Source organism: Aedes aegypti, chromosome 3, assembly GCF_002204515.2.
Source record: "Aedes aegypti strain LVP_AGWG chromosome 3, AaegL5.0 Primary Assembly, whole genome shotgun sequence".
Taxonomy (NCBI): domain Eukaryota; kingdom Metazoa; phylum Arthropoda; class Insecta; order Diptera; family Culicidae; genus Aedes; species Aedes aegypti.
The window spans coordinates 365,524,173-365,536,375 of NC_035109.1; the positions used below are offsets into that span (position 1 = coordinate 365,524,173).

General features: G+C 41.8%; 1 protein-coding gene across 1 annotated transcript; it reads right to left on the reverse strand.

Moving 5' to 3' along the window:
* Positions 1-1,792: 1,792 nt before the first annotated feature.
* On the reverse strand, positions 1,793-2,465 carry LOC5574759 (C-type lectin domain family 6 member A). Its single transcript, XM_001661593.2, has 2 exons — positions 2,287-2,465; positions 1,793-2,228 (listed from the first exon to the last, which is right to left on the reverse strand). The coding sequence occupies exons 1-2, from the start codon at positions 2,389-2,391 to the stop codon at positions 1,869-1,871; spliced, it is 465 nt and encodes a 154-aa protein (XP_001661643.1). The 5' UTR covers positions 2,392-2,465; the 3' UTR covers positions 1,793-1,868.
* Positions 2,466-12,203: the final 9,738 nt, after the last annotated feature.

The following is a 12,203-nucleotide window of genomic DNA, read 5'->3' on the forward strand; positions in this document are numbered from 1 at the left end:
GGTTTAACCGATGATCAACAGTTCGCTTATTATACATTGACTTCTATCTATTGTTTGTTGGGCAATAGTATATAGTTTTATCGTATGAACACTTAATAATATACTTAAAAATAACACTTATAGTTTAGTTTGAAAACACGACCCTTGCATCCCCCCTACCCCTTTCAACGTTTGACTAAATTTACTGTCGTGCGGGGTGACATTGGGCCGTAATAGTCACTTGATAGTCATTGATTAGTTTTTTGACTCCCGTACTAGCCATAAGATGCATCGAAAAGGGCGGTCAAAGTCACCCCCTAGGTCCAATGTTAACCCGCACGGTGCTAGTGCTTTGTTAGGAGACTATTTTTTTTATAACCTGAAGTTTAATTAAAAAAAAGTTAAGACAAATTTAAACTACAGTGGAAGCTTGTTATAACGACAACTTTTATAACGACAAAAGCTCTCTATAATGACATTTTTCTGTCCCTTGAAAAATATTTCAATGTAATAACTGTTCTCTATAATGACTTTTCCTTATTACGACGATCTCTTGCGATATCGTTATAACAAGCTTCGACTGTAATTTCAATTTGATTTTATATTGACAACCTCCAAGACGAGCTTAAAATTACGTTCACAGATCACAGATTTTGGAGTCATAAAAAGATTTTCAAGATTTCAGGATATTTAGGACACCTGTTTAGGACACGAGTTTTGGAAGATATAAAGCAGAAAAGCCATTCCTTTGTTTTGTTTTTCTGGAATACTTAAGGTGATTATAAAACGAAGCCAAATTTTGAATTTTCAAGTGCACAAGACAAGAAAATCTGTCAACAGTTCGCGTTGAAAACCAATCAAATTGCTTGCTTGCTGGTGGTGACCAATGGGATAGATTTTCAACGCGGAGTGCTGTTTGGTTCTCAAGTCTTGTGCTCTTGAAAATTTGAGGTGTGGCTTCGTTATATAATCACCTTATCTTGAGTCAACCTCCAAAAATCTTGGTAAAAATGTTGCGCTAAAATCCAAAATTTAACTTTTTTAGATCAAATAGAACCTTTGCAAACGTATTATGATTGTTCTTGGCATATCAACAATTTTCAATTGGAACTTATTCTTATAAAAATAAGTTAAAAATGAATAATTATTTTCTTTAAATAATATACTTCAGGTGATTATATAACGAAGCCACACCTCAAATTTTCAAGAGCACAAGACTTGAGAACCAAACAGCACTCCGCGTTGAAAATCTATCCCATTGGTCACCACCAGCAAGCAAGCTTTTTGATTGGTTTTCAACGCGAACTGTTGACAGATTTTCTCGTCTTGTGCACTTGAAAATTCAAAATTTGGCTTCGTTTTATAATCACCATAAAAAAGATTTTTTCGCCTGAAAACACAGATTAGAATCGAAAAAAGTGTGGCAACACTGGGTGCCGCCTGGGAAGGAGAATAATCGGAAGGAGTGTTTATTTGGATAGTTTAGCGTATAAACCAGGTTGCTCTGACAGTGACCTGGTGTTTACGTCAATTCTTCCATATAATCGTACATCAAACACACTGATTGTACAGAAAAAATGACGTATGCATTTACAGATGACAAAAAAAAATGAAAGCCCTCCCAGTCAATTTTGAATTTTAATGTTTAGCAAATGCATAGATTATTTGACCACAATTGTCGAAATATTCAATAATGCAAGTGGGAACACAAAAACGCATTTTTTCAGTCAAGATGGTGCTGGTGGTTACGTCGACTATGCAAACATGGGCAGAGCAGTGCGGGCTAATCAGTGACACCGTTTTCAATAATTGAGTTTTCGAAATTTGCTAGTAAATTATTTATTGCATTACATCACTCTTCCAAGCAAACACTCGTCGATTCAAAATTATTAGATGCAATACCTCAATTCGCAGATGGCGTAGTACTTTGAACTGCAGTATGCATCATTCCACGTCCAGTGGAATCCCTGACTAGGCCAATAGGCCATCATCACACAGTTCTCGCCGTATTCGCTAGGTTCGCCTGGAGCCCAGCGTGTGAATTCAAGCCTTTTTCCGGTTTCGCGCCAGGTGAAAATACCCGTCTGTGCCAAATCGGTAGCTCCAAGCCAAACACCGAAATATCCAGAATGGTGAAGTCCCGTGGCCATGGCCGCATTTACTACAGCATTGTGCTTCGCTTCCGAATTGACTACGGCCAACCGCATGCTCATCCGGTGACAGTACTCGGACGCCTCAAACCAATTGGTCTGAAAATGAACGAGGGATATAATGTTGACGTTAAGCCACTTACAAATCTCGACCTACCGCTTCGGAAGCGATATGGAAGTTGAATTGAGCATGAGTGCAACATAACTGATAAAATAACACAATCAAAACGATTTTTAAGGAAATTGAAGTTGCTCCAAACATTTTGAACGTTTTTCGGTTTCGACACAAACTAGGTGAATAGTCTTCAAGCGACTGAAGCTACGAGCGAATTTAACTGAACCTTTAGCTTAGAGGTCGAGTACATCGATAAAAACGTAAATAGCTACTTCTCGCTATCTTTCATCTGCCTGTATGCAAGTGGGCGGGGTCAATTAGTTGTTTGGCTATGTATACAGTCACCCCACAGTTATTGATAGCACACATATATGGATCAGAGTTACCTACGTGAACCATAAATCTGTACAGCATCGCAATGAATCATAATATGCTTAAGTATTTTTTTCCGTTCGTAGGAAATAAAATGTCAACCGTATTCCCAAAAGCAGGGATTGAATCCTGAGAAAATTGAGAGAATCTCTCACGTGTCGCTCTCTGTAACTATTATAATATGCTGCACATTATGAGAGGCTGTTTATCGTATACTGCTATAGTCAACTCTCCCTTACTCGATATTCGGTATCTCGATATCGAGTTAGAGAACCATAGTAAAAGTTGGTTTTCTTGGCTAACTCGATGGATGGCACTGGTTTTGTGTTCTCTAATTCGATACCTCCCTAGCTCGATGGTCCCTTCAATATCGAGTTATGGAGAGTTGACTGTACAACTTTGATAAGATTGGGGGTATAGTAGTGCATGATAAAAACCCCTCTAAACATGCTCCAAACCTGGAGGACACTATTGCTATTGTAAGTTCGTGGATTGTTTATCGTGCCAGTAATGAAAAATACCCAGTGCCGTAGCGTGCGGTTGGCCAGGTTGGCACCCGCCAAGGGCGCCAGCCTACAGGGGGCGCCAAAATGCGTGAAACACTTGGTATTTATTTTGATGATATTAAATAAGGGAATATCGAATATTGAAAAAATCTTATCAGTAATAATTTCAGAAGAAATATTGGACATAATATAGAAGAATATGAATGTCGCTTGCGCTACCTCTAAATCTTAATATTTTTGGATTATATTTGAGGTTTCCCTTTTCACGTGATTCAAATCCAGAAGAGCACATGAATTTTTGGTTTTGAGAACTTTCGAAAAATAAGCCGCACCCTAATGTGCATGATTTAATATAATCCTGAGCGGGATCCACGCAAATCTGGGCAGAATTTCAACAGAAAATTGGTCAAGATTCTCTCAAAATCAAGGACAGGATTCTAAGCAAAGCTTCGTCTTGATCGGTCTTACACATAATTTCAAGTGTCATTCTGAAAAAATGATGAGTAATTTTTAAATCTTCATTTGATTTTTTACTGCTCGAAAATTCCCACAGCAGACATAATTTTAGAATCTATAATACATTTTTAATAACCTAAAGAATGTTCTATACATGCTGAAACTCGTTTGGTGTTCCATAAAAGATTGTAGTAGAATGGTTGAATGTTACGTTTTACACCTCTTCGATATTTTTTATTAAGATTTGACCTGGCAGTGATTGAGATTTTTCTTGTTAATTTGATGTTTTTTTCATCGAAAGTATATATGGTCATAGACTGGCCCAGCTTAGTATGGGAGAAAATTAAAGTTGTATAATTCCACGGGGCACCCTCCAAAATTATTTCTTACAATTAAAAGAAGACTTCCTGAAGGTCTCAGCTCATTTGGTCGTTCTATGAGCTGGCGCATTTGAATTGAAGTCAATACGGGATTTTCAGCTCAAACATATGGGATTCAGCGCAACATCTAATGTTTGGATCAGGAAAATCGTTGATCGCGTTCAATTGCACCTAGTGTTGGAATAGCAATCCTGGCAACCCTACCACTACAACCTTACTGGTGTTGCTATGCGCACCTTTGTGTTTATTTGCTTTTAGACTTTGTTTTTCTACCACTGTTTTATTAAAAGAGACGCCATTAAAGTAAAACGTGTTACAGAGTAATTCCTTCGAGTTTTCTGTTTTAATTCCGTCTTCTGCCCATCCGAAACCACAATAGGTTGTGGGCCCGGGTCGTTTCCGAAACGGTTTACGGGTTAACAGTGAAAGTAGTGTTCGCGATGGCCGAGGAAGACCGTGTGGAACGTTTTCACTTGCCGCTGTTCGACGGGTCGAATTTCGCGTCGTGGAAATTCCGAATGCAGGTGCTGTTAGAAGAGCACGGCCTGCTGGAATGCGTTGAAGCTGATGTTGCTGACGTGGAGGCGCTAAAAGAAGAACCCGGTGATACGCAGGAAGTGAAGCAGCAGAAAGAACGGGATCGAGCCAAGTGGCTGAAGAAGGAAAAGAAGTGTAAAAGTTTGATCATTTCCCGAATCCACGACTCCCAGTTGGAGTTTGTGCAGGGAAAACGCACACCGAAAGAGATTTGGTCTGCGTTGAGTAGAGTGTTCGAGCGACGGAGCATCGCCAGCCGCATGCACCTGAAGCGGCAGATGCTGGCTCTGCGACACGACGGTGGTCCATTGCAGGATCATTTTCTTCGTTTCGACCGGTTAGTGCGTGAGTACCGCGGTACGGGAGCAGAGATGGAAGAACTAGATGTGATTTGCCATCTTTTGCTCACTTTGGGTCCTTCGTTCGATACCGTCGTCACCGCGTTGGAAACGATGCCAGAGGCGCATTTGAATATGGAATTCGTGAAATGCCGCCTCTTGGACGAAGAAACCAAGCGGAAGGGTATGTGTAGTGACCAGGGGGGTAAGGAATCAGCTGTTTTCGTGGGCTCAAAGCAGCCGAATAAAAAGTTCAAGTGCTTCGGTTGTAAGAAAGAGGGGCATAAGTTGTCCGAGTGTCCCACGAAAAAGAAAGCGAAAAGTGATGAGAAATTTCGCGAGAAGTATTCCCCGAAAGCGCACTCAGCAGAGGCTGGGCCGAGCGGTGTTTGTTTTGCTGCTAGTAGTGGCGACAATGAAGTGAGGGTGTTTCCCGAAGAATCCCGTGTACAGTGGTTCATCGATTCGGGATGCTCCGACCACATCGTGAATGACAGAGCATTGTTCGAAACTCTGAAGCCGCTAAAGTGTCCGGTCGAGATTGCGGTCGCGAAACATGGTGAATCGATAGTTGCCAAACATGTTGGTACCGTTAAGGTGGTGGCCAATGTTAACGGTATGGGAGTGGAATGCACGGTGAAAAATGTGTTGTTCGTGCCTGAGTCGCGCTGTAACCTTTTCTCTGTGGTGAAGGTTGACGAAGCAGGGATGAGAGTAACTTATGAAAAGGGCCGAGTGGTGATTCATCGCGGATCGGAAGTTGTCGCGATGGGCTCGCGTTCCGGTAAGTTGTATCGTCTCGATTTTTACACGGACAAACGTAGTGCGAGTGACTCCTTGATGACGTGTGGACTGATTCCGAAGCGATTGGAATTATGGCATCGCAGATTCGGTCATTTGAACGCGCGAAGTCTCGAGAAACTGATTTCAGGCGGTATGGTTTCCGGACTCGAGCTGACCAGTGCGAAAATGGACAAAAGTGTGGTGTGCGAGCCGTGTGTCGCGGGAAAACAGACCCGGAAACCGTTTCCGGAGCGTAACGAGAAGCGATCGTCGCGTGTGCTGGAGTTAATCCATTCCGACGTTTGCGGGCCGGTAACTCCTATCGGTGTTGGAGGAGTGAACTATTTTGTCACCTTTATCGATGACTGGAGTCATTTTACGATGACCTTCTTGATGAAGAACAAAAGTGAAGTGTTCGAACTGTTCCAACAATATGAAGCGTTGGTCACAGCGAAGTTCGGCGTGAAAGTGAGCCGTTTGCGGTGTGACAATGGGGGAGAGTACCGCAGCCGTGAGTTTGACGAATTCTGTCGGCGAAAGGGGATTGATGTTGAGTGGACGGTTCCGCATACACCCGAACAAAACGGGGTTAGCGAGCGGATGAACCGCACACTAGTGGAGCGTACGCGGTCAATGCTCGAAGACTCGGGAGTGGAAAAGCGTTTTTGGGCGCCCGCGATTCAGACGGCAACGTACTTGGTTAATCGAAGCCCGTCTCGTGCGATTGGTGATGGTGTGACTCCCTATGAACTATGGGAGAATAAGAAGCCGGACGTGTCGAAGCTACGAGCGTTCGGGTGCACTGCTTACGTCCATGTACCGAAAGAGTTGAGGAAGAAGATCGACTCGAAGACCTGGAAGGGTGTTTTCGTTGGGTACGCCCATAATGGCTACCGTATATGGAACCCGAAATCGAAGAAGATCGTTCATGCTCGTGACGTGGATTTCGCGGAGGAAGAGAGTGGTCAAGTGAATGTGAAACCGAAGCAATCATCTAGTGTGGTCATGATGCCTCCAGTAGCCGCTGATGATGTGGCTGAAGAAGCTCCAGAAGAAGCTGTCGGTGAAGCAAGTGGTAGTTCAGCTGGAGGATCAGACGGAGCTGTTTCAGAAGAGTCTGATGAAGAGTTCGATAGTTTTCGTGAAGATGAAGAGGTCGTTCCGGCGGTGGATGCGGAATCCGGCAGACCACAGCGGCAGAGACGCCCTCCGGTTTGGCAGCAAGATTACGATGTAGATTACGCAGCGTATGCATACAATGCGGTAACCTACGTTCAGGATGTGCCGAGATCGCTTGCAGAGGCGAAGAAGAGAGGAGACTGGTGTCTGTGGAAGAAGGCCGTCGAAGAGGAGATGGCGTCAATGCAGAAGAACCAGACTTGGACACTAGCGAAGCTGCCAGCAAATCGAACACCGATAACAAGTAAGTGGGTGTTTAAGATCAAGCGGGGAGTAAACGGTGATCCCGACCGTTATAAAGCTCGCTTAGTGGCTAGAGGATTTAGCCAGCGGTACGGATTCGACTACTGTGAAACATACTCACCAGTAGCGAAGCTCGATACTGTAAGGACGATGCTGGCTTTGGCGAACAGGGACAAGATGGTGATCCACCAGATGGACGTCAAAACGGCGTTCCTCAATGGGCAGCTCCAAGAGGAAATCTATATGGTTCAGCCTGAGGGATTCACCGATGGGACAAACCAAGTGTGCCGCCTGCAGAGGTCAATATATGGCCTAAAACAAGCATCGAAATCTTGGAACGATCGTTTTCACGGGTTCATGGTGAACCGGCTGGGTTTCAGCAGTAGCCCGAATGATCCTTGCCTGTACTCTCGTAGGATCGGGACTGAGACTGTTATCGTTGTGCTTTACGTTGACGACGTCATTGTGGCCGGAACTTCCCTGAAGGTGGTGGAAACTGTGAAGCGTTGTTTTTCGTCAGAGTTCGAGATGACGGATGTTGGAGAGATCCACAGCTTCTTAGGGATCCGCATCGATCGAGATGTGGAAACAGGAGTTTTGCGTTTGAGTCAGCGACAGTACCTGGAGGACTTGCTTCGGCGATTCCAGATGGACGAGTGCAAACCGATATCCACGCCTATGGAGTGTCGGTTGAAACTTCCGAGAAGTGAAGAGGAGAAGCGCACGGTGCAACCGTACCGCGAGCTCGTCGGTTGCCTGACATACGCATCACTTACAACGAGACCGGACTTATCGGCGGCAGTGAATTTCTTCAGCCAATTTCAGAGCTGCCCGACTGATGAGCACTGGTCGTACCTGAAACGTGTATTGAGGTACATAAAAGGGTCATTGGACATTGGACTGGAGTATCGTGCTGATTCGAAAGCGCCGTTACTTGAAGTATTCGCAGACGCGGACTGGGCCAACGATCCGGCGGATCGCCGATCAGTCAGTGGATGTTTGTTCAAGGTAGCTGGATGTTGTGTTGGCTGGATGACGCGGAAGCAACAGGTGGTATCGCTTTCTTCAACTGAAGCCGAGCTAAACGCGCTTTGTGCAGCGGCTTGTTTTGAGATTTGGCTGGTTAGACTTCTCAAGGATTTAGGAAAGGAGGCCAAACTGCCAGTATTCTTCTATGAAGATAACCAGTCGACAATAAGGATCGCGGAGGACAGCAAGAATCACGGTCGGCTCAAGCATGTCGACGTAAAATATCACTTCCTACGTGATCTGGTGAAGGATGGCCGAATTCGTATTCGGTACATTTCAACAGCGGACCAAGTGGCAGATATGATGACCAAAGGTCTCCCTGCGACGGCACTTCGTCGCCATCGTTCGAAAGCGGGATTGGTAAGTTGCTGCGATTGAGGAGGGCTGTTGGAATAGCAATCCTGGCAACCCTACCACTACAACCTTACTGGTGTTGCTATGCGCACCTTTGTGTTTATTTGCTTTTAGACTTTGTTTTTCTACCACTGTTTTATTAAAAGAGACGCCATTAAAGTAAAACGTGTTACAGAGTAATTCCTTCGAGTTTTCTGTTTTAATTCCGTCTTCTGCCCATCCGAAACCACAATACCTAGAATGTCAAAAACACTACTTGATACCATAGCAAACAATATTGTAGAAGGTTGTATCATGATTAAAATTGATAAAGTTGGTGTTTTAACTATTTGAAGCAGATTTGCTAAGCTTATGCTATACTGCTTTGTATTTCCTCAACATAACCACTAAGCGCATCATAGCCACCTATGACGCTGGGCGAGCTGCTGCACAAGGCGCATTCCTATATGTGACTGTACGAGAGGTTGATCTAAGCCTAATTTTCAATAACTGAAATGTTAATGAAAACGAGCTTAAATCAAGATACAACCTTCTGTAATTATGCTCATTAGGGTATCAACTAGTGTATTTGTCATTCTGGGCTCAATTGAACGCAATCAACTAGTATACGGAACGAAACAGTGACATTGGGTCAATTCTCAATATATTTGGAACGAATATTCCATACAAATTTCAAATTGAATGCGCCAGCTGGTGGAGCAACCAATCGAGTTGAAATTTTGTGAGCACTTTTTTCATACCCTAAGACACATATCTAGGGGGTGCCCCGTTGAGTTTTACAACATTTTTGTTTTAGGGCCAGTCTAATGGTTAACTTTCTTCTAATAGATCCTCGATTAACCTTCTCATCCACCGTGGATTTCAATTAAAGGGTTCTAAAAAAATTTTTAAAATTTTTGTAAATACTTCCTTTTTATTTGTTATCTTACTGTGAAAACAGCATTCAAAGACAATGGTTATATCGATTATCATTTGAATACATAAGTGAGGGGCTACTCTTTGATGTATTTCAAGTAATTTATTATTGATTAGTTACAAAATTTGTGATAACAATAACACTTCTAGAGAAAAACTTGACTAAATCTACGCAAAATTTATAAAAAAAAGTTCTTTTCAAATCTTAAACAATTTTCTTCGGTTTCTGTACAAATATCTTGAAAAAATGAAATATATTTGATATTTTTTTCTTTTCGAATTCTATTTCGGGCATAAGCTCCTAAATTCTTTCTAGTTCTTCAGGGCAAAAAATTTCAAAACTCTGCCTAAAAACAGATGGATGTTTGGGAGGATTTCTTTAAAAAAATGTATTTCACCATAATTTGAAAATTATGCCTGAAACATTTAACCAGATGTACTATAAATTTCTTCGGAATTTATCAGAGCATCTTTCAGATAACATTAAAAAGTTCTCAGAAAATTTTCATTGGACAAATAAAAAAATAAACATATTTTTTGACGGATTTTAGTCAATAGTGTAATGCGTTCTGAACTTAAGAAAATATTTTAATTAATTATGAAACTTTTGATGATTTTCATAAAAATTCTTGTAGAAATCGCTCAAAGTGTTTCAAAAATAATTTTTGATGAGCTTTGATTTAGGGGCGCTAAAATGGAAGTTCGCCAAGGGCGCCATAATACCACGCTACGGCTCTTAAAATACCTACCCCCAACGGTAAACAAGCGAAAAAAATGGATTTGGTACTGCTTCCATTTATCAGACTTGTTACAACTTGCGATACATTGACGATCGTGGACCGCAACAGATGGGATGTTTTTCTTTGCTTGCTTTGATCGTGCTTCATACTCAAATGAGAGCAAATTCTGCAATGCCTGCCTAGAAGCGTTGAATCATAACTGTGGGGCATAGTCCATTTTACGAAACGGCAACACTGATGATATTGCTGTTACTTTCACACGTTACGACACCGCCTACTGTCAAAATTTCATTCATAAAATAAGCGATCAGCTGTTCGAAAACGTTCCGTAAAATGGCCTATTGGAACCCCTACCACAGTTCTGAATCAAAGATTCCGACGAACGCCGAAACTTATGCTTTCACTAGCACACCATTCGTTTACTTCGCATATAAATTGCTGTTATAGTGTTTGGATCCATAATATGAGTCGATTTGATCCATAATAAGGATCCTTCTCTCCCACTGATCCACATCTGTGGGGTGGACATCGTTTGTAATAAAGAGTCTAAATTATAAAGAGACGAAATCTGATCATATTCAAAACAAATCAGCTAGCAACTATGCCAAATCTATTACGAAGCACTGCCAATGTTGAATCCCACGCTAAAAGTGAGTCACAGGTTTTATGTGTTGAATTTTCACAGGTTTGGGTAACGAATGAAAAATTGACTGAATGTGTGGAAAACCAATGTAATGAGTAGAGCATACTTTATGCTAAGCATGAAAATTGCAACCGACACTCATGTATTCAGAAAATATGCTACTTCAGAAGAAGCAAAAAATTCGTGGGCGGTAACATTTTTGTGTGAGCCATTTTCAGCTTGTGTGAAAAAGTGTTTGACAAGTCTCCTGCTCGATTGGAGTGACATTGACAGTAAACTTGGAATTCCAATAGGCCTTTTCATGTGACAGGTCCATCTATGCATTTGTTTACATCGGTGGAGGACCGCTGCAAACACGAGGCTGTCATTTCCATAGAAGAACTGTCAAAGAGCTTCCCGATCAGCTGATTTGAAACGTCTTGTGAATAGGCCTATTGGAACATTTCGCTTCTTTGCTTATAGTTTCTTTAGTTTGGAATATCTATTGCAGGGTTCCTCAACCGGTGGTCCGCGGACCCCTAGGGGGCCGTGACGAGTACTCAGGGGGTCCGTGAAGCCATAGAAAATAAGTGTCGTTTCTCTTGATATGAGAAATCTGTTCCTCAAATTTTAGGTGCCGTCCACAAATTACGTAACTCTCTAGGGGGAGAGGAGCAGTAGGCTCAAGCGTTATGGCTCATACAAAAAATTGAAATTTTTCATACAAAAAGCGTTACGGAGGATGGTCATAAATTTCCAATTTTAGCAATAGGTAATAAATGGACGCTGTCTTGTTACCCAGTTGCAATTTTTGCGTCTTTTAAATATTTTTAAGCCATAACCTTTTTTGTTCCTTTCGATAGTCATAATACTATGAAATTACCTCCAATGTCATTCTGTAGGCTTACATAGCAAGCCAGTAATGATTACTTAACGCTGATCCGTTTCAGTTCAATTCAGTGCGATCTTGAAAATAGTTTAATTCTTGTCAGATTTTGCCAGCTTTCTGGCAAGATCCTCCAAAAATTTCTCAGAACTTTGTGGGTTATTGGAAGTAATGAACAGAGCAAGTTTTTGACAGCTTTTAAAAACCCATTCGCGGAAGTCTTGTGAAGTTTTCATTAAGTTTTCAAGTAAAATTTTCAATCGATTTTTGTCACAGTGATCTTTGGTAGATTTCGGCGAAGATTCCTCACGGATATCTGACAAAGCTTTTGAAGATTTTCTGGCGAAACTTTTGACAAATTATCCCCACAGCAGACTATAGCAGAGCATAGAAGCCCATTAGCAAGTCTCTTAAAATACTCGATGCAGAGCATCCAGAGCTGACGATTTCTGATAATATCTTCAATTGGGTCCTAAAATGTTTGATCAAAAACTTATTTTAAATAAATAATACGGTAGGGCGTGTTCTTGTTACTATTTTGGCAAATTTTCCCGCGCAAATAACAGCTATATCATATTTGAACTTTAATTTAAAAATGGGCTCTTTAATTAATGTTCGA

Coding starts and splice junctions, on each gene's coding strand:
- LOC5574759 (XM_001661593.2), bottom strand. CDS start 2,391: ATGTTTGGAGCAACTTCAATTTCCTTAAAAATCGTTTTGATTGTGTTA. Junction 2,229..2,286: donor TCCATATCGCTTCCGAAGCG/GTAGGTCGAGAT, acceptor GTTCATTTTCAG/ACCAATTGGTTTGAGGCGTC.